Source organism: Bombus huntii, chromosome 10, assembly GCF_024542735.1.
Source record: "Bombus huntii isolate Logan2020A chromosome 10, iyBomHunt1.1, whole genome shotgun sequence".
In the NCBI taxonomy this organism is placed as follows: Eukaryota; Metazoa; Arthropoda; class Insecta; order Hymenoptera; family Apidae; genus Bombus; species Bombus huntii.
Window position 1 is genome coordinate 9,352,692 of NC_066247.1, and position 22,362 is coordinate 9,375,053.

A 22,362-nucleotide genomic window follows, 5' to 3' on the forward strand; every position below is an offset into this window, starting at 1 on the left:
ACGCGTGGAAATTAATCCTGACCAGGAAACATCTATAACGGCATGTATTTTCTGCCGTGATTGTAAATCTGTTTGGAACATGCGGTTTGTCCGTTAATCTATGCGCTGTTGTTCAATTGAGTCAATATTATTTGTTGGTAGATTAGTGTGTGCAAGAGCGCTCTATCCATTATTGACCAATTCGAGCAGGTATTGGTAAATTTCACACCGGCAATTACGGTGAAATCGTTCGTGGTCGCTGGAAATTAGCAGTATCATTTGCGGTCGTGAGCTGATTGACACTGCGTGAGCGGGGAATTATGTGAAGCAGCTTTGCTTTGTCGTTTCATGCATTTAATAGGTTTACGGCGGTGGACAGAGTTTGTAAAAAATGAAGACAAGGTAGAAAAAGATTATTTTTCATTTTTTACTATTAGATTATTTTCAAAGTGATCTTTTCAGTGAAATATGATTGACAAAAAATAAGATCTATAATTGAATCATTATAGAAAATAGAATAATATTGATAATAAAGAAATAAAAATCAATTATAGAATAACATATAATAATAATAATAACAATAATGTGGATAGACTTTATGTTTACTTTTATATGTATAATGATACTGTTTGATCCTTGAATTAAAGTTAAGATTAACGTTGCGATTATGATTATCCTTTGTCTGACTAAATATATTTGAAGTATCAATTACAGTAGAATTTTTGAAAGATTCTTGGCTGTTAAACAAAAAACTGGTTCCTTTATTGTTAGGGAAGTGATACATTTACACTGTACATGAGAGTGTGTGTGTAAGGGTTAGAGGGCGTCAAGGACTTAGTGGAGACAAAAGACTGTTGCCAGATGTTAGAAGAATCTAGGATAGTCGGTTGGCGACCAGCGTGCGTGCAAGACGTTCTTCAGAGAGTAATATAGATGTATAACTGTTGTGTGGGAAATATAGTCAATAATTTGTATTCCCAAATCCTCGAATTTCCTTAACATTTATATTTCGCTCAATTATCATAGAATCGTGAAACTGACTTTCACTTCAAATTTTGTCTGTTTCAGGAGTAACAAGTACCTGCAAAAATCATCCATCAGCCGGATATGTGCTGTCGGAGGGTTTTTCATTAGCATTCCCGTCTTTCTAACTGGTAAGAACCAATTCCTTCAATTCTGTCAACTTTAACCTTTTGAAAGATACTAGTACATAAGTTGTACGTTTAATTTTTCTTGAATTCAGGCATGAATCTAAAAGATACTGTGAACTATCTCTGAGTATATGAAATCAGTTTAGAAATCCAATGGAAATAAAGTTAATTTTAACGCCGAATAGTCATTATTTTTCTTAGAAAAATAAAAATGATCGTCTTTTAGGGAAGTTTTAACAGATTAATTTATAAAGAGCTGAAACAGAATATTCATGTCATGCATGAATACGGCTGGTGGATGGATCGAGATCTAATCTAAAGTTTACGTTGTGTCATGCTAGTTTACACAGCTATCATTCGCTCGATCGATCGTTAAGCTGTTGAACTCGATTCAAGACGGACATTTTGACTCTGTTCAGAAGAAAACTGCGTTTTAATAAATTTGACGGAATAGAAATTATGATAGACTACAACGTTTTTTTAATTATATCATAAAATTTATTTATTTTTTTTTTTTAATGTCATGTTAGAAACTTCAAATACTGTCCAAAACTTCGAACGTAATCGTTTTAGAAATTTGTAAATTACTTAACGACCAAAAATATTGAATTCTCTATTGTCTGAAGATAGATTCTCTATAATTTAAGTAATTTATTCGTCGAGAATTGATATATAAAGACTTAAATAATAAATTAATTGAAAAATAATTTGCGACTAGTTGTTACGACGCCTAAAACATCTGCTCGCCAGCCCGCGCGACCGGACAACAACCGACCTGCGTAACGGCACTTCGACCCTCAATAAACCTAAGGACCCACCATAACTTTCACTTTCCTGCATTGTTTCGCCATATGTCTTCAATCCGATTGTCTTGAAGAATTGCAAGCCTAAAAATATGCTCGAAACACAGTCGGTTTTAGAGGTGTCCTTGGGTTTATTAGTCGCCTTTAAAACACGGAGAAAGCGGGTATGCACCCATTAGGAAAACCCGAATAGCCCTGTAATAAAACAGGCTAGGTTTTTCTCACGCACACAGTCATTTACGCACCACGATGGTAGAAGACTCCCTACTCATCCCTTCGAGCAGTAGTGCAGCATGACCAATCGACACCGCGGTTCGTTACCCTCACTTTTCCTGACGAAAGTGGGACCAACGAATCCGCGTTCTTTAGGCACAGGGGCACACCCACACCGAACTTTCTTCCGTATTAAACAAAAGAGCGACAAACAGTCTCCCAACTAACGCCTAACGCGACGGTCTAACAACTAACGCCTAACGCCTAACGCGACGGTCTACCAACTAACGCCTAACGCGGCAGTCTACACATAGAGCGAGAGTCGCATACTTCACGCACATCTTTTGTCGGTTCTCGGTGGTAGAACATACATCTTCTCTCCTCAACATATCATAGGGCTAAGTCCATTGACACATTAATTCCATTAGAAGAGCCCTGCTCTAGCGTACATATCTATCGCATCTTCGTGCGACAAGTTGTTAACTATTTATTTCTCTATGTCAGTGTAACTAAGTGTTGGGAAATACATACTTTATAATACTGTGAATCCCAGTGTTATACCAACTCAATCACCCCTTATTATCTCAACGGAAATCAGGGGATCGATCAATTCGTGGCGTCGATTGTTATAATCGTAACGGGGATTTACGACCCCCGTTGACGTTTCTCCTCGCGACTGCGTCTCCCCGCGATTGGTCGAATAAACACTAGTATTGAAAATTTCAATGAAAAGCATATGTATATAGTTTACGCTTCGAGAATTATATGTATTGAGAATATGTATTTGCGCTGATTCTTTGTCCCGCTTGTTATGGCATACGTGTTATAATGATCCTCTAACAATGCTTTCAGGTATGATATTGTATACATTCATCCAGTTTCATTCGACGCCGGTGTCACGTAAAATGAATACTTGGGTTGCGAGAGAAAAGAAAGCTGAGTCGTAGCCCAACTATTAATTCTCTTTTATCGAACTTTATTATGACTTTGACACTTACAGTAGAATAACGTTGAACAGAGAAAAGGGTGTTGTACAAGAACAGCAACTAGAACGAGAACTCCCCGGGCTGGATGAAGTCTCGGCTTATATACACCCTGGCTTGGGGATGTTGGGGGGTTTGGTGTGGATTCCAAGGAGTCCGAAAGTCGGGGTTGGGGCCTTATCTCTGATGGGGACTAAGATGCGTCGCGGCGTTGGCGTCCGACAGTCGGGAGTCGATGTCTTTTCTCTGAGAGGTAATTAGTGTCACACCGGCAATCGTTACGTCGGTTTTCATAGGCCTTGGCATCGTGTTTTGTGGATGCGCAATGGTCCATAACGTCTTCGTGTGGAAGAGGGTAAGAACATATCGCTTTTAAAAAAGAAAACGAACACGTTCAAACACGTCTAAATCATCTTTTATGTGTATTTTACTCGGAAATCATTTTATCGTGAAATTTTGTTTTCAGAGTTACCATAATTTATCTGGTAGAGTTCATAAAAATTTTTCTGAAATCAATTGCAAGCTTTTAGGAAACCAGGATTTTTCACATTTTTAAGAAGCGTTATAATTATATTGCTGATCTTTATTTTATTCGTGTGAAATTGAAAAGTACGCAAATGGCGCAAAATGCATAAAATGCGCTAAAATATACGTATATAAGAAAACAAATCTCGATTAAAATTTTATTTCTTTGATTATGTTCGTAAAACTACAATCTTGTATAAAAATACGCATTCTAGTTATAAGTGTTAAAACATTCGATCTAGTCCTTATCACATTCATGAAAACCTCCATTTAACCATTCGTTGTATCAACGAACATTCATATGCAAAACTTACCACCTACCACATCCTCCGCGTATTAATATAATCCCCTTTTATAAATTATACACTTTAGAGTGGACTGGTTGGGTCAGAGTGATATAAGCTTACAAGTTCTCGAGGAGTTCTACCGAAGTTACATTTACGTTTGCATAATTTCACCGAAAAAGATACTCTGTAGAATGACAGGTTCGTTTGTTTATGTGATCCGCGATCGCAACTATTTCAAGGGGATTTTATAAATAACCACACACACGATATTCAGTGTATTTTCGTATTCTCGTTTATTTTTGGGAGATTTGTAAAACTGTTGAACAAAATAATTGAGTAACGATTATATTTGCTGAGAAAAAGTCTTTTTCTCTGTACCCCTCCTTCTACTTCAAGCATGTAGTATTGACAATAAGATTGACAATGGCTGAAAGTAATCCAAAAGAGTTTTCACCATGGTTATCGGCAACGAAAAAGATTTGAATCATCTTTAATACTTATTCGTAACTAGAATCATTTCAACTAAAATGTAAATTCTTATATTATAACTTTTTTAATTTGTTATGGCCCCTGACTACAACCTAACCTATCATTCTTATTTCGTAGGAGAAGACGAATGCCGTGAAGGCGTTAGCGCGCGAACAGTGCGAAGCGGCGGTACAGCTGCAGCGTCAGCAGCAGCTGCAACAGCACCAGAACCAGCACCAGCTACAACAGCAACAACAACTACGTGGCCCGTTAACCATCCACCATGCTGGCTGCCCAACGAAAGTCAGGCCCGTGACGAACCAACTAAATACCAGCCACGCAACGCACGGCCGAGCTGCACAGTACCAACACTATCATCACCATCATCATCATCGACACGTGTCAATGTCTCCACCGCCCTTGTTGCTCTCATCGCCAGCTCCGATCGCGGCGACGCACAATCATCTGAACGTGAGCGGACACAGAAACGTGGTTACGCCACCGGATACACCAGCAGATAGATCGCCACCGAGTCCTGGAAATAAGCTAAATAGATCGCAGCATTTGCCACGGGAAGCAACCGGCAGCGTCAGTCCTGGTCTTCCGGCTGCCACATTGGATCTAAGTAGCGCAGCAACCACCAATAGTCCGCATGAATTGTCCACGTTAGTTTAGAAATTTGGTCCGAACATTATATCTTCACATAGGATTGGAGATTAATAGTTGATAGTTAATTTACACATCGATCTTTTTATTTGTAAATTGGGTCGTGGTTTAGAGTTGGTTTGTAAAAATTCGGTCCTAATTGTTAAATGATGAATATTGATTAAGAATAATAGGCATTGATGTACCAATCTTTTTTTAACTTATATACTTGAGCACACGCATTGGAGATTTCACTTTTATTCAGTGACACAGCAACTTCATTACTTGCTTATTCAATACGGCAATTGCATATATTTCATGGACATTTTAACAATGTTTTGAATAATTTCTAACGGTACAATTGTGATGAAGTGAAAAAAATCGTGATAAGAAACAGAGAGAAAAGTTGCTCGTTAATGAATATGACCAGAAATAAAGTAATTTCTAAAGAATATCCCGAAGACGTCGTAGATATTACGAAAGGAATGATTAATTTATACCCGCGTGTATCTTGCCATTACCATACTATTATTATTATTATTAATATTGTTAGTAATACTCGATTACATTATTATTAATATTAATATTATTGCCTTATTATTATTAATGTTATGGAACCTCTAGTCCTAGGTTACTTTCGCTGCCACGAAAGGATAAGATTTTCGAATTTTTGACTATTACGTGTAATTCAAGTTTTCCTGTTGCGCATGCGCAGTAGAAAGAAAGTTAGCGGAACTCAAATCTCGAACTATAGAGAGTTGAAAAGTAGTAAAAGTAAAAAAGCACGAATAACATTTGTATTTGTGCTGGATTAAGTTTGATAATTGAAAATTGAGTTTGATGATAACATTTTTTTCGTATTCGCTTTGGTAAATATTAGTTTTATTTAAAATTGAACAAAGCATTTTATGTTTTTCAAATACGGTACATAATCGTAATATCGAATTTTGTAAACTGATAGTAAGAAACTCTATAATTCGAGACTGGAACTTTGATCAAGTTCACATTGAACGTAAACTGACTTAATTTTGTTATTTAAGCGTGTATACTATATGTGTTTGTTCCTTCTTCTCTTGTGCGCAGGCTATAGCTTAATTACTTCCAATAAACGCAGTTATATCGAATCAATGACCGATACAAATTTAGATATTAGGATTATTTAAACAAGAGATTAAAAACTAAAAAGTATTGTTTTTATACTGCATATGTACATATGCAATATGAACGACAGTTTGTGTAATAATATGTACCCCTCTTCTTAGTTTACTTTCGTATATTTTGCGACATTTGATATTAATTTTATGAGGAATGTACTTACACTTTATCTTTGTAATTAAATGTGAAATGAAAGAAAAGAAATGACATGAGAAAAGGAAATTCGATGTATGAGTATATACGAATTGACGGAATTAAAATTTAACGCTATATTTAAATAGAAGACGTGAAATATCTTGTCATCTTAAAATAACTTGATCATTCCTATTCTTTTACATAAAAACACTTTTCGACTGTAACTTAAGAAACATGTCTGCTAACGTGAAACGTGCCAGAAAAAATTAACAACTTCCATTAAATTGGCAAATTTCTCATTAATATCGTAAAACTCGCGTTTACAAAGATCAGATCAGTGTACATAATATACAAAACAAATGCAGAATATATAAATATAGCACATACGTTCTGAATTATATTCGAATTGGGCAGGGTAACCAAGTGAAAATATGTAAATTTCACGATGTGTAATGTACACTTTATCGAACTTGTAAGTAGTGTAGAAATAGAATATTTTACACGTAACAAAATATACAAACGACAATACACAAGTTAAATTATTTGTTAGATCCATGTATAACAAGCATAGTACAAAAGTGTTTTAGCTTTATGTACTGGTAATTATGAGAAATACCAACTTAATAGATGTATTTGGTATGTACCTAGTTATGAAAACAATAAATTATTCTGAACAGATAAAGCGTTTAGTAGCTTGTGAAGTATGAATTTTCGAAAACGTAAGTATTTTATATCTAAGTAGTTAAGAAATGCGAGCAAGGGAAATCAAACAAAGGAACAAAGTTTTTTGTTTAAAAATATTTAATTTGTTGTTCTATTATCCGAGGTTAGAAGCGATAATGTACAAAATCTGAATAAATAAGATTCTTCAATATTATTGAATTTTAATTCTAGGGTAAAGTAATATATCCGCATATTTTATTTATATACAATATGTATAAATAATGATGTGATTTGACTAATTTTGTTGAAAGAATATTTGCACTTTTTACGTAAAACTTCAGTCTTTTACAAACTTTCTTGTAATTAATAAACCAGTAAACACAATATTAATAAAATCTATTAAAATTATAAACAAACTCATAAGTTTTAATTTTAGTCCTTAAAGGTTGAAATATTTTGCTCCAATGTCGAGACATTTGTTTTAATCCAAAACATTACTATACTGAATCGATAATGTTGCATGTGCCACGAAAATGATGATAGTGTCAGATAACTTGTTGTGAAACGAAAAAGCATTGCATGTACATTTCTGTTGTTTTGTTGACCATGAGTTTGATGATCTTTTAAACTTGCCCATAGCTAAGAAATCAAACAGTATGTCTAAACGAAATTAATTTCAAATTATTTTTTAGGTTCTAAGCTTTTATCTAATCTTTCAGAAGTTGCAAAATTTATTCCACAAGAGTCTTTTTTATCATAACCAAGTACACATCTTAAAACCATTTAAGTCTTCCTTAGTAATTTCTTCTTATCTTTAATAGTAACGAAAATAATTTAGATGAACGTTTTAAAATTGACACCCTGTATATTAAAAATAAAAGATATATTTTCTTCATAATTGGATAGGCTTTTTACAATGGCAATGTACAAATATCAAAATTACAATTATACTATAACATATGTATATATATAAGCTTCACATTTAAACACAAGATTCTTTATTATATTTTTTTAATACCAATATTTTAATAATTATAACAAGGGTTTTTTAACAAGAGATGTATAACATTGTATACAAATTTTCAAAAACCTATAGATAATTTCAGTTATGCTCTTGCATCATTAATTGTTGATGGAACTCTTACCTCAATTCCATCTAGTTCCTTAGACATTACTATTTGACAGCCTAGCCGTGACCTGAAATTAAATATTATATAACTGAATATGTCAATAAATATATTTATTGCTATACAAATTAATACTAATACACAATAAGATTTCTATTTATCCATTTGAAAATCAACATTGTAAATATGCTAATTCCAACATAGATTTGTAATGATTATAGGGTCATAAATAAAAAACTATGAAAATTTATTATAATTTCAGTTTCGTAGTATTCAGAGATAGCGATTTGAAATTCTACATTGAGATGCAGATTTCGAAATACCCAATACTAACCTGTTTTTACATAAATTTAAATAGAAAAATTCACTTTATAAAATATTAAAAGGTAATAGAATTAATAATGTGAATGATTTGATACTGATTATTAATATTACTGATTATAACGTATCTGTTAATTCATATGCTAAATCCAACATGTCTAATTCTTCATCTGTTGGTTTGTCAGGAAGTGCATCATAAACTTCTTTCGAAAATATTAAACGGCACGTACTACAAGTTAATGTTCCTTCACAAGCACCTATATCAATTATATTTTAAGATTACAACATACTTATATAATAAAGTATCAAAAGTTAAAAATAATAAGAATATTAAACTTGATAAAAATGAAAATTTTCAAATATTTTCTACCTCAAAATTATTTATTTTAAATTAAGTAAATTATGCTTCTTTAAAACATACCATATCCACCTAAATCAATTTCATTATTTACTACTATGTCTAATATAGTATCTCCAACTTTCCCTTTTGCTTTGATTCTCTCTCCACTTGCTTTAACAAACGTTATATTTACTCTGAAAATAATATTTATGAAAGATAAAAATTATCTCAATATAATTATTTTCTTTATTTTTTGTGTTTCTTCAATTAATCTTCTCTTAATTATACCTTAATTATATGTATCACTTATGATAATAGAAATAATTTAAAAATAAGATATACTTGTCTTAATAATACATAAATAAAATTCGTATATCATATATTTATAACAGTGTTATATTTTTAGTTGTTCACTGTCAATGTTGTTCTTATTAACACTATTCTATTAATACTATGTTATTTTTCTAGATGTTATACTCCTACAAAGAGAAAAATTTCTTAGACATTATTATTAGCATTATTATTTTGACACCAATTTTATATTGGAAGGTAAGTACTGAAATTCTATTAAAAAAAGAAGGAAAGCACAAGAAAATTTGTATCACTTACTCTTGTTTTTCTGAAAGTGGTTGCGTGGTCGATATTCCTCTTGTTGCCTGCAAAAAGGGCAACGTTGTGTTGCTCGTATATTTTGAATAATTTGATGCAATACCGAGAATTGATCTCGAAAATTTTTGTAATTGATTTACTAACGCCATTCCACTGTCATAAATATCATGAGTATGGGACACCCTGTCCGAACACCAGATAAGTATTGCGGAAAATATCAATTGTAGATCAATTGTACTTTGTGCAAAAACTTTCACGGCATTCTTCGGCTGCTATACTGGGACGTTCCTTTACTGTGATAGGTTATAAAACGATTCCTAACACAAGTGACGTATCCCTACCGGACACGTGCTCTTCGGGCCACATGTTTTATGATACAAGACCAGCAAAATGATCAATGTGTAATTTTACATATCTTACATTTTTTCCAAATGAAATATTGTTTTTATTAAACGTTTAAAACCTCAGGCAACATTTATTTCATCTGATTTCAGTTTTACAAATATATATCTATATTACATATCTGTATAAATTACGGTCTGGTTATATCAAACAGGGACCGACACTCGCTAGGGAAAACTGCCCAAAAATTGAATCGTAAAAACCAATATGAAAGACAACAAATTTCTCGTTCTGCGGAACAAATAGAAATGAGCAGAGTATCTTTATCTTTATCTGAGACATTCAAAGCGTATCACGCATACGCTAAACATGAAGAAAACTTTCTTGTCTTCCATGTTCATTTTTCCCTTTCCATTTCCGAACGGTTTCTTCTATATTTATTTATATGTTCGTGATTGATGCTATTGACAACATACAACTAAGGGGAAATGCGAATAGTAATAGATATATGTATAATTCATTATGCAATTTTATAGAATTAAATCTTATTTATCTTCAGATATAAAAACTATATTTACCAGCTGAAACACTAACGCATATGCAGTATAATATAATCTACTTAACAATCTCGTTTTAGTTATAATATGTGATTAATTCTTTTGCTATTTCGCTATAAACAGTTTCTTGTGCATACAATATTTTTTTATAGTATTCTAATATATTGTTACATATTGTAAAGAAAGTAAAGTACAGTTATTGAAGTTTGGGAACATTCAATGTTAACCTTGCTTCAAAAAATAATCTTTCGAATGAATGGGGAATAGATTTTTAGTATTATAGTTGGTATAATGTCATCATTGTTTACAATGTGTTAGAGTTAAAGAAATGAGACAAATTAATATTTCAGAAGCAAATTCAATATTTAAATGATGTTATTTTAAAATGGCAGATGATATGAATGTTCTTTTTATACGAGGAAATGGAAACGTATGTATGGTAATGGAAACGTAATGGTTTTAACATTATTTTAGTACAAGATCTTAGCATAATAGTAATTAACAGTATCCACTACCTTTTAGTCAATTTTTGAAAAATGACATATATGATAATTTGCAATAGTTTGATAATAAAATACTTGTATCAATATTAATAACGTATAATTTGCTATCTCAAAAGGATACAGACACAGCCAATGATAATGTTTGGGATGATAGTGCATTAATAGAAGCATATGATAAAGCAATATATTTAGCAAAAGAAGAAGTTATCAAGCGAATGGGAATGGATGTTGGAAATTCTCAACCGAAAGAAAACCTACAAAATCTTAAGCAGCCTAAACACGCAAGTAAATTACACAAGGTTGTGATTTTGATAGAATATTACAAATTTGATACAGAATATTATTAAATATATTGATTAAGAAGCAAATTATTTTATTTTGCTATTTACTTATATTTATTTGTATACACATCTTCTCTCTATAGAAATGGATCATAGGAGCACCTTATCGTGCAATACACTCAGAGGATGGAGAAACTTATGAAGCTATAATATCAAAAATTTACGAAAACAATGGCACGTGTTGAAGTGGTTACCACTTCTAAGAAAACTCTACATCTGGTCTTTTTTAGTTTTCTCAAGCACTGAAGCCATCGACAGCGTGTAGACAAAAGACTGCGACGAAGTCAGGCCATAAACAGTAGACAGGCGACGTTGGCTTCGGGGTTTTTCAGTTATTAGGTAACACAGCTAGCGTGCGGATCTGGACCAGCTCAAATTGTATTTTTACTTATTACACTTCTATTTAAATATATTTTCTACCTTACAATTTATCCACGTGTTTTCTCTGTTTACACACCGAATAACCTCAACAGGTTATGGGCCCAGGGCTGTAAATTGCAAGGTAGCAACGTGAAATGAATAAATTGTTAAAGTGTTGTGCTTAGTAAAATAAGGGATAGTGCTAAAATGGAATCAGCAAGTGCGAAGGTCGAGATGTTACGCGGCGAAGAAAATTGGCTCCAGTGGCGTTTTGTTATGCGTACACTTTTGGAGGAAGATGACGACCTGATCAACGTGTGTGAAGGGAATTTGTGTCATCCAGGTAACAGCGCGGAGAAAGAAATCGCTCGTGGAAGATTTTTGAAAGCAGATCGATTAGCGAGAAAATTAATCGTGACCTCAGTAGGAAAGAAACCGTTGGATCTTCTTTTATGTTGCACGACAGCACATGAAATGTGGAAAAAGCTGAATACAGTATATGACATGAAGTCGGATGAGAATTTAAATATGGTCCAGAAGCAGTTCTTCGATTTTAAATGGGAAGAATCTGAAAATGTCTCTTACAACCTATCAAAGTTGGAACTCATAGCGGCGAAGATGAAAGTCCTTGGGAGTGAAATTGGCGAGAAAATGCTGATAACACGCATTTTATCGGTGTTACCAAACAAATTCGATCATTTTCACAGTGCGTGGGATTCCGTGGAAGAAGAAAAGAAGACCTTAGACAGGCTTAGTACCAGGCTGATGACGGAAGAAATTAGATGGAAGAAAGACGACCAGGAAACATCGGTGGCACTGGTAACAAAAGGTAATAATTATAAAAGGGAACAGCAGAAGCAGTCAAGTAAACGTGAATACGAGAAACAAGGACCAAGTTGCTTTAACTGTGGAAAAGTTGGCCATCTAAAGAAGGATTGCTTTAGATGCTTTATATGCAAAAGGAAAGGCCACACCAGCAAAAACTGTTTTAAAAATAACAAAAGAAGCAACAATAGAGACAACCAGGAACCTAGAAACCAAAATCGGGATCACAGCGGAATTGGTCTATTAGGAAGTACCTCAGCGATACAAACGGCAAACGCTGATGTTTGGATAATCGACTCAGGAGCTACGGATCACATGACAGGACGACGGGAATGGTTCAGCGTTTTCGAAGAATTCGATAACACGGTGAAGATAGAGATCGGCGATGGTCCGTTCATGGATGCGTGCGGCAAAGGAAAAATCAGAGTAGAGACTTTTGTGGACGGCAAATGGGTAACATGTACAATGAACGATGTTCTATACGTACCAGGTATGAAAAGAAATCTGTTTTCGATTAGATCTGTCGCAAGAAGGGGCATAGATTTTTGTATTTCAAAGGAAGGGACCAATTGCATATTTTTACAAAATCAGAAAATAATAGCAAGAGGTTCTGTTATCGGAAATTTGTATAAAGTAGATATGCGAGTTATCATACCGTCAGTTTGTAATTTTAGCAATAGAGCGGAGTCAAACGCGGACACATTGCAGTTATGGCACGAACGGCTATGTCATCAGAACATCAGACATGTTAAAGAATTCTTAAAGAATTCAAATATGAAAGTTGTAGAGGATAATAACTTTTTCTGTGAAGGTTGCGCGTACGGGAAACAGCATAGATCGAGTTTTCACGAGAAAATCAATCGGGCGACTAAACCTCGCGAAATTATTTATACGGATGTATGTGGACCTATGGAAGTCGAGTCATTAGGCAAGAAACTGTATTTTCTGACATTTAAAGATGATTTTTCAAAATTCACAAAGATTTACTTCTTACGACGTAAGTCAGAAGTAATTGAAAAACTAAAAACCTTTTGCCTAGAAGTTGAAAATCAATTTAAGGATAAAATTAAAGAAATTCATAGTGATGGAGGGAAAGAATTCCAAAATAAAGAAGTCAAAGAATTTTTAAGAAGTCAGGGAATTAGGCACACGATTAACGTCCCATACACTCCTGAACAGAATGGTGTCGCAGAAAGGGAAAATAGAACAATAGTAGAGGCAGGTCGGTCGATGCTATATTCGAAACCAAATCTACCGCTGTTCTTATGGGCCGAAGCCATGAACACAGCAGTACATGTCATAAATAAGACGGGGCCGACAAGACAAGATAAGAAAACACCATATGAACTGTGGTACGGGAAACCGCCGAATTTAGAAAAGTTTAGGGTTTTCGGTACTGAGTGCTTTGCTCACATACCTGCGGAGAAAAGGACAAAACTTGACAAAAAGGCTAACAAAGGATATTTGGTAGGCTATTTAGATGACGGACGAGGGTATCGAGTGTACGTGCCAACAGTAAAAAATGTAATATTAAGCCGTGACGTAATATTTAAGCCTGAACTAGAAAATGCGAAATTCGTAAAATTAAGTTTACCGAAAATTGTCGAGCGCGAAGATGTGAGTGCGCAGAGCGATAGAGCATGTACGTATGAAAGTGCAGAGAGTGAACATGAAAAACAACCTCATGGAACTAGCGACAATGTGAGACAATTGAGAGATAGAGATAAGATCAAACGAACCGATTTTTATGGTAACCCAGTAACGTACGTGGCGGAAAAATTACCGGTGGATTTTAACGAAGCGATGAGATCCGAAAAGAAAGAGTTATGGGAAACAGCTATGAATGATGAAATGAAATCGCACCATGAAAATAAGACGTGGATACTTGTAGAAAAACCTAAAGATCAGAAGGTACTTAGCAATAGGTGGGTTTTAACGATAAAGCTAAATCCGGACAACTCGGAACGATACAAAGCGCGACTTGTAATAAAAGGGTGTTCACAGAAAGAAGGCATAGATTATAAGGAAACATATAGTCCCGTTGCTCGGTTTGACACAATTAGATTAATGCTCAGTATTGCAGCCAAAAATAATTTACACCTCGGACAGTTCGACATTAAAACCGCATTCTTATATGGAAGTCTGAAAGAAGATATTTATATGAAACAACCTAAAGGTTATGATGATGGTACAAATCGGGTTTGTAAATTGCTAAAGAGCCTATATGGCTTAAAGCAGTCTCCAAGATGTTGGACGGAACGTTTCACAAAATTTATCTCGAACTTAAAATTTTATCAGAGTAACGCAGATCCTTGTTTTTATATTTATACAGAAGACGACAAATTAATGTTGATGACCATATACGTAGACGATGGACTGGTAGCAGCTTCAGACGAATCTTTAATTGATAAATTCTTCGATGATTTAAATAAAGAATTCAAAATTACGAGTTCGAAAGAAGTAAAGAGTTTTCTTGGACTTGAAATTAATAGATTAGAAGATGGTTCAATATTCATTCATCAGAGTAGGTATATCGAAAACATATTGGAAAAATTTAATATGAATGAGGCAAACAGTGTTTCTACACCTATCGAGACTAATTGGAACGAAAGTAACATAGGCGATAATGATTGTAACGCACCATACAGAGAAGCCGTAGGGAACTTAATGTTTTTACAAACCGTAAGTAGGCCAGATATTAGTTTTGCAATAAATATAGCGGCGAGACACTTAGAGAATCCAAACCAGTATCAATGGAAATTAGTCAAACGAATTTTGCGCTACATAAAAGGGACCGCAGACATGGGACTCTTATATACAAAAGCAGGCAGTCTCGAAACCTTTAGCGACGCTGACTATGCAGGCGACAAAGAAACAAAAAAGTCGACATCAGGCGTTGTATGTAAGTATGCGAATGCGGCCATCACATGGCAATGTAAGCGACAACAATGTATAGCTTTATCTACGACAGAAGCTGAATATGTCAGTGCAGCCTCAGGAGCGAAAGAAATTATGTGGCTAAAGAAAATATTTCTTGAATGTAAATTAGAGATCCTTAAGTATATGCTATGTGTAGACAATACTAGTGCCGTGAAATTAATTAAGAATCCAGAATTCCATCAAAGAAGTAAGCATATTGACGTAAGATATCATTTCTTGCGAGATTTATACAATAGAGGCGAAATTGATATAACGTATGTAACAAGCGAAGAGCAATTGGCGGATATACATACAAAGGCGTTGCCAAAACCGAGATTTGAATATTTAAGGAAAAAGTTAGGTTTGAAAAGTAAAAAAGATATTAAGATGTAATTGTTTGTAAACATATAGAGTTTTTAGGGAGGGTGTCGAAGTGATTATTACTTCTCAAAAAAAAAGAGGAAAAACTCTACATGATCTGTTTAGTCTTCTAGTTTTTTTTTTGTGTGTGTAATAAATTAATTTGTATGGAAAAGAGAAAGGCGGCTGGCAAATGTACTTGAGAAGGCATTGACAAATTAATTTTCAGATATTTACGACAAGAGTTAGAAAATATTAAGAGATAATTTGTAAATTTGAGATAATTGTTTGTAGGGATGTAGAGTTTTAGGGAGGATGTTGAAGTGGTTACCACTTCTAAGAAAACTCTACATCTGGTCTTTTTTAGTTTTCTCAAGCACTGAAGCCATCGATAGCGTGTAGACAAAAGACTGCGACGAAGTCAGGCCATAAACAGTAGACAGGCGACGTTGGCTTCGGGGTTTTTCCAGTTATTAGGTAACACAGCTAGCGTGCGGATCTGGACCAGCTCAAATTGTATTTTTACTTATTACACTTCTATTTAAATATATTTTCTACCTTACAATTTATCCACGTGTTTTCTCTGTTTACACACCGAATAACCTCAACAGCACGTGTGTTGTAAAATTTGTAGGTAATACCTTTAGCATGATGGTTATGTCAATTAAGAAATGTACTAAAAATACATATATATATGAAGTAAAGGCTTTCGCATAGTCTATCACAGTGTCATTCAGCAGGTCCTTAACTGGGCAGGAGTACCTGTCAATGTCTATGGGGAGACCCGTGGGATATAGGGTCATGAACCATAAACATGCATGTTACTTATTGTTCATTATTATCTGCTTGGAATATAATTCTCCTCATTAGACGAGTGATTATTACTACATATATCAAGGCAAACATTTATACATATACATTTATGCACGGGAAATTCTAATACATTGCCTGTAAGGACAGTAACCGAATGGCACTCAGTCATTCTATTAAATGACAAAAATTTCTTTTACTCTGTGTTTAGGCTATGGTAATACACAGAAAGTCGAGTTGAGTTCTCTTTTAGAATCAGAAGGTTTGCAAAGTCAAATAGCACAACAAAAGAAAGCTTTGGAAGAGAAATTCAATGAAGAGAACGATGAGACTTGTGAGACTAATTTTTCTACAAATGTAAATTCGAAAAAATATAATGTAGAAAAAATGGATTGTGACTCTGAAGAAGCAAATGCGTATAAACATCACTTCATACCGGGACCATCTTTCAATTCGATGACTGATATAATGCCACCTGCACCTCCTTTACCACCACAATTAATGGCCAAGTAAGTACAATTTAAAAATTCTAATGGAATGCTGAATACTTCTAATATTAATAAGTAATTTGGAATAAGTTTAACATTTTATTTGGAAAAAAAATACGAAATTTTAATAAAATGTACTAGATTACCAGATAATGATACAGACGCACTTTCAAGTATGTTGATGTCATGGTATATTAGTGGTTACATGGTATATTACACAGGTAATTATTTCATATAAGTATTTTATTGTATATTAAATTTTCAATGGACTATGTTATTTCTTTTGTAGGTTATTATCATGGTTTGAAACAAGCAAGAAACAATCAAGAGAACAGGAAGAACTGTTGATTATATCAATTTTTTCAATAACAATATAACGATAATATAAGATATAATAAAATATAAAACTCATTGTATTTATTTACTTCAATTATTTGAAATAAAGAACAGCTTTATTTTCATATAAGACTTTAAGACTTTTTTAAAAATAATTACTAAGATAAGAAAACATAAAAAACATATTTTTGATAAATTTTGATAAAAATTTAAAGCGCGTAATGATCCTTCGTTTGAATTAGCCATTGTTTTACGAAACAGAGAATATATTTACGCGAATAAACAAGATTTTACAAAATATTATGAATAATGAGTTTAATAAATAATAAGATTAACAAACGATAAGTTTAACTAATAATTAGATTAAAGATTAATAAGTTTAACGAACAATAAGAGGAACGAATAATTAGCCATTGTTTTACGAAACAGAGATTATATTTACGCGAATATACAAGATTTTGCAAAATATTATGAATATTGAGTTTAATGAATGATAAGATTAACAAATGATAAGTTTAACTAATGATTAGATTAAAGAATAATAAGTTTAACGAATAATAAGAGTAACGAATAACATGTTTTACGAATAATAAATTTAACGAATAATGAATTTAATTAACGCTATTAACAATGTTCCTGGGTTCAAACGAATCCACGGTCAACGGGATAACTTTTTACTATGCGTAGAATAATTTTAAACACAAAAAAATACGATTGCTAAGACACTCGGTAAATTGCTCGATGTATCACTTTCCAAGGCGATCACACGAATGAATATCTGATGAAAATCTTTTTCGCTATACGACTGCATTTGTTTGTTATATGCTCGCTGGAAACATCGAGAAGGTTCCAATCGTTGTTGCTAGGCAATTTCTGTCAAAAGTTTGTTGTATACTCTTTGGAAACATCGAGAAAGATTCAAACGCCGTTACTAGGCAGTTTCTGTCTTGAGATTGATTCCTAATACAACGTGTGTCCCATTATATCGACATCTCTAAAGTACAATTCTATGTGATTTCTAGGGAGAACAATACAACCGATCCACACCTTCGTCAGGCAAAACGTTTATCCCGTGACCGTGGCTACGTTCGGCGACCAGTTGTCACCTCGAACCCACTTTCGCTTTCACAAATATCAAACAATTACAAATGACAATTGCTTAATTACAGTTATGATAAAATCTAGGCTAAAGCATTAGAAGGCTTCCTCAAAATTGCAAAGGGAAGGCTCCGGTTTTCCTTTCATCTCCGACATATATAATACAAGGATATAATACAACCGAACATTTTAAACTTAGCCTATAGCGCGTGCGCGCACACACATGCACACACATACGAATGATTTCTCGAACGATAATCCATTTATTTATATTTTTCAATATCTGTCCTTACGATTGCGTATTTATTTGTTCCACGTATCATATTTATCTATTTGCATAACTGTAGGTGACATTTTTTTTTAACAATTTTGCTAATATTTCATAACTTTTTAATTCATATTTCAAAGTGGTAACAGGTGTTTCTTTCTTTTCAAGTCTCCTCCATATCGGGCTTATTTCTTACAAGCCCGCTTGCTTACAAAGCAATTTTATATCTGCACAAGAATATCTTTCAGTACATTTTACTATGTGGTTTACAATATCTGTATTTTCTAATAAGTGGTTGCTAAGGTATAATTTGAATATACCAAGTCGAACAACTTCATTGGGTAATGATACGTATATTTGCTTTTCGAGACGCTTGAGTAAAGCTGCATCAATGCCCCTAATAACATATTTACAATAAATATTATCGTTCTATTATACTAATAATAATGAAGGAATACTTCAAACAACACAATAACATACTTGGAATTTGGAGAAATATTACGATATTTTCTACTTAGAAAACATTGAAATAACGTGATATACGTACCAAGGGGAATTAGTTGTAGCCAGAAGAACTACATTAGAATTCTCATTAGACACTAATCCATCCAATCTAGAAAGAAGTTCTGATCTGAACCTCTTTGCAGGTTCAGACAATATACAGTCTCCTTTATTTGTGGCGATCCAGTCAATCTCGTCGATAAAAATAATTGTAGGCGAATGACTATAGGCAAGTTCAAATAAAACCTGTTCAGTTTAACAAATGTATTATTCATTAAATATTATATTCGAAATTCCTTAAATTCATTGCCTCATCACGAATATGATATCATTTCGTTTTCCAAACAACTATTCTATTTATATATAAATGACGAAAAATAAAATCAAATCTTTTTATACCTAGAATCTCTCCTTCATAGACAAAGGAACAAAGAAACTTACATAGACAAAGCAACTTACACGTATATACTTCTCGGAATCGCCTCTCCATTTGCTGACCAATGAGCTGGCAGTTATGTTAAAAAAGGTGCAATGGCATTCTGTCGCGACTGCCTTCGCTAACTTCGTTTTCCCTGTTTTGTATATTTCTTGTAAACACGTACAGAAATGAAAAGAATACGAGTATCTTACCTGTACCAGGTGGGCCGTACAGCAAAATACCTTTCCAGGGGGAAAACGGGCCATCAAAAAAGATAGGATACTTAAGGGGATACACAACGGCCTCCTTAACAGCGGTTTTACATTCCTCTATGCCTATAACGTCATCCCAATGTACATTTAATTTGTTTACTATGATCTCCTGTGACGATACAAAGATAAAATGGCATCTTCTCTATATTAAGTAAGTGTTACGTAATTTGATATTTGAAGCGTTACTGAAATCACGTCATCGTCGATATACGTTGGACGATTTATCGACGGGAATTTTATCGTTTAAAAGCTTTACGATACGTATATTAATCGAAAATAACTTACGCATGAGATGTCCTCAGCCTCGTAATTCCGGATTATCTGAATAAAGCTTTTCAATGCATTTCAATATCTTCGATTGCATGGATTGTTCCATTGGAACGTTAAATAGCTCTTCTGATGAACGTCCATCACTCTCATTGGGGAATATTGACGTCACTGTCATTGCGAGATTAATATGATTCGTATTGTCATCAGTTATCTTCTGCTGTAGATTCGTCTCTTTCACAGGCTCACTTCTCGCTTGTTTACTAACAGATTTGGCTTTTGTCTCAATACTTCTACAAACACTGGATCATATTGTAATACGATACGTTGAATACGATACGTTGAATACGTTGAATACCGTTTAATATCGTTAAATAATTTAAATTCTTACGTTTTGCTTGCATTTGTCACTTCCCTCGTCATTTCCCTTCCAGTTATTTTCTTACACAATATGGGATATTTTTGAAATTTCATCTTGTAATAATTTTCATACTCTGCAACGATAATTTCCAAATCGATGTTGTCGCAAACCCGATGTTCGGGAGATAGACGAGCTTCCCGGAATAATACATCGCTAACGTCTATATACCTAAAAAAATGTAGTTTTTAATTAATTATAGTTTTTAACTGATTAAAAATATTTTTCGCAATGACTGAACACTATAAGATAACCATCAAACAACTGTTTTATCTCTAGGTAAGACAGGCAAAAGAATGTATTTACTATATAAATCCTCGAAGATAATTTCTTGTCTTCTGCTTTTTAATTTCCAATTTTTAGATGGATAAGAATAATTTGAATTTATACTTCATATATTTGTTTATAACTAGTTAATCTACATTATCGATTGAGTTATTCTTAACTACTGAATTACCGATGTCGAATTTTCAAATTTGGTTTCGCCTTCTCTTTCCATGGTGTCCACTGATTTCTATTTCGATTGGTCACTGACACTATTCAAAAGAAATGGAACTAGGAATATATTTTAATTATAATATACTCACCCATTGTGTTCCAAATAATCACATACAAGGTATAATATGTTCCGATGACGTTCCGAAATACGACTCTCCTCCTAATATAATTATTTTTTCATTACAATAATATAAGGTTTTTCATGTAATTTTTTGTTACATTTGCGAATTCAACGAGTTACACATGATTTTTCATGAAACACGAACGTTAAAAATATTTGATACAGCCTAATTATAAAAATTGTTAGAAGCAAAAGTCATAGATACTATGTGCGAGTATCGCATGAAACGAACAGCTATTAAGAGAACTGCAGCAATATTACAAATCAAATAACAAAACACACTCGTCTGTGACGTGGAAATTCTAAAATCTAAAATCTAGAATATTCCTTACCTTTTTTCGCAGATTATAAAATATCTTATTCATACTACCTTGCATCGATAAATCACCGTTCATAGTGACACTTTCAAATCGCCTATCGTTTCTCAATGGATACGAGAATTTCCGTTTATTACTTTAAAAACAACCCGTCCATTGCGTTTCTCTTAAAAAATTCTTTCAACTCCGTTGAAAACCGAGCATCAAACAAGAGACAAACGATTTGTTGTCATGGAAATGTTTGGTTCACACATAAGCAACGCACAAATATAATGATAGAATAGCTGAGTGTGTGTACTGTATAGTAAGATGGATGCAACATGGAAATAGAAAGAGAACACCATGTATAGATACTTCCTGTCCTTGTTTAATCAGGCATGCACACTAGTGGACACTGACGCTGCTCGTATACCGCTGTTACATATTTCCTGTACAAGTGCGCGTCATTAGACAAGGACGGAACATCCTCTCTCTACTTCTCTATCGCGCTTTTAGTTCGCTCACGCGCTCTGTACTTATATCTATTACATTTCCACCATAAGCAGCGGCCGTGCAGTGACTTACAAAAGTTCCGAACGGTTCCATTCTGGGCGGACGGTTAATTGCGTTCGGTACTTCGAGGCAGGAAGGTGAGTACAGAATCGCTCCTCTTAGTACTCTTATTAGAAGTGTTATCATCGAATATAAGTTTTTTCAATAAATTCTTATCGTTTTACAATCTTTCTAGAATACAATGACGTCAGCAATCGATCATTTTCGCGAATTTATTGTAAATTAATTGGGGGAATATCTGGAGTTCTTTATCGGTTTCGACTGTAAAATCAGCAACTATTCGAATTTTTCATTCATAATTGTGACATTTTCGACTCTTCCGTTGCCAAGACCCTCTTGAGAGATTTTTGGCACGTTCCATCACCCTTGTTAAACGAGTGCACATTG

At 33.8% G+C, this 22,362-nt stretch overlaps 3 protein-coding genes and 1 long non-coding RNA gene across 8 annotated transcripts; 2 read left to right on the forward strand and 2 right to left on the reverse strand.

Annotated features, from left to right (window-relative positions):
• The first annotated feature begins 265 nt into the window (after window positions 1-265).
• On the forward strand, window positions 266-3,071 carry LOC126870202 (uncharacterized). The gene is made up of 3 exons (XR_007691229.1): window positions 266-381; window positions 1,048-1,133; window positions 2,999-3,071. It is a non-coding gene; the product is annotated as an uncharacterized LOC126870202 (long non-coding RNA).
• A 4,800-nt stretch (window positions 3,072-7,871) lies between these two features.
• On the reverse strand, window positions 7,872-10,213 carry LOC126870179 (adrenodoxin-like protein 2, mitochondrial). Of its 5 annotated transcripts, none has more exons than XR_007691185.1 (5): window positions 9,405-10,213; window positions 9,084-9,274; window positions 8,877-8,989; window positions 8,580-8,712; window positions 7,872-8,204 (listed from the first exon to the last, which is right to left on the reverse strand). XR_007691185.1 is itself a non-coding variant. In XM_050627671.1 (4 exons), exons 1-4 carry the CDS (start codon window positions 9,551-9,553, stop codon window positions 8,114-8,116), a joined length of 486 nt encoding a protein of 161 aa, XP_050483628.1. In that variant the 5' UTR covers window positions 9,554-9,916; the 3' UTR covers window positions 7,872-8,113. The 5 variants fall into 5 exon arrangements, 1 of the variants encoding a protein (XP_050483628.1); XR_007691186.1 differs by having other exon boundaries at window positions 9,138-9,274; window positions 9,405-10,038; XR_007691184.1 differs by lacking the exon at window positions 9,084-9,274 and having other exon boundaries at window positions 9,405-9,451; window positions 9,549-9,913.
• Window positions 10,214-16,180: 5,967 nt separating this feature from the next.
• On the forward strand, window positions 16,181-17,375 carry LOC126870185 (survival motor neuron protein-like). The gene is made up of 4 exons (XM_050627681.1): window positions 16,181-16,245; window positions 16,633-16,930; window positions 17,051-17,130; window positions 17,199-17,375. Exons 2-4 carry the CDS (start codon window positions 16,809-16,811, stop codon window positions 17,255-17,257), a joined length of 261 nt encoding a protein of 86 aa, XP_050483638.1. The 5' UTR covers window positions 16,181-16,245; window positions 16,633-16,808; the 3' UTR covers window positions 17,258-17,375.
• Window positions 17,376-17,543: 168 nt separating this feature from the next.
• On the reverse strand, window positions 17,544-21,078 carry LOC126870533 (katanin p60 ATPase-containing subunit A-like 2). The gene is made up of 7 exons (XM_050628332.1): window positions 21,075-21,078; window positions 20,945-21,023; window positions 20,088-20,133; window positions 19,743-19,911; window positions 19,572-19,684; window positions 19,159-19,358; window positions 17,544-19,008 (listed from the first exon to the last, which is right to left on the reverse strand). The coding sequence occupies exons 1-7, from the start codon at window positions 21,076-21,078 to the stop codon at window positions 18,804-18,806; spliced, it is 816 nt and encodes a 271-aa protein (XP_050484289.1). The 3' UTR covers window positions 17,544-18,803.
• Between the last annotated feature and the right edge of the window lie 1,284 nt (window positions 21,079-22,362).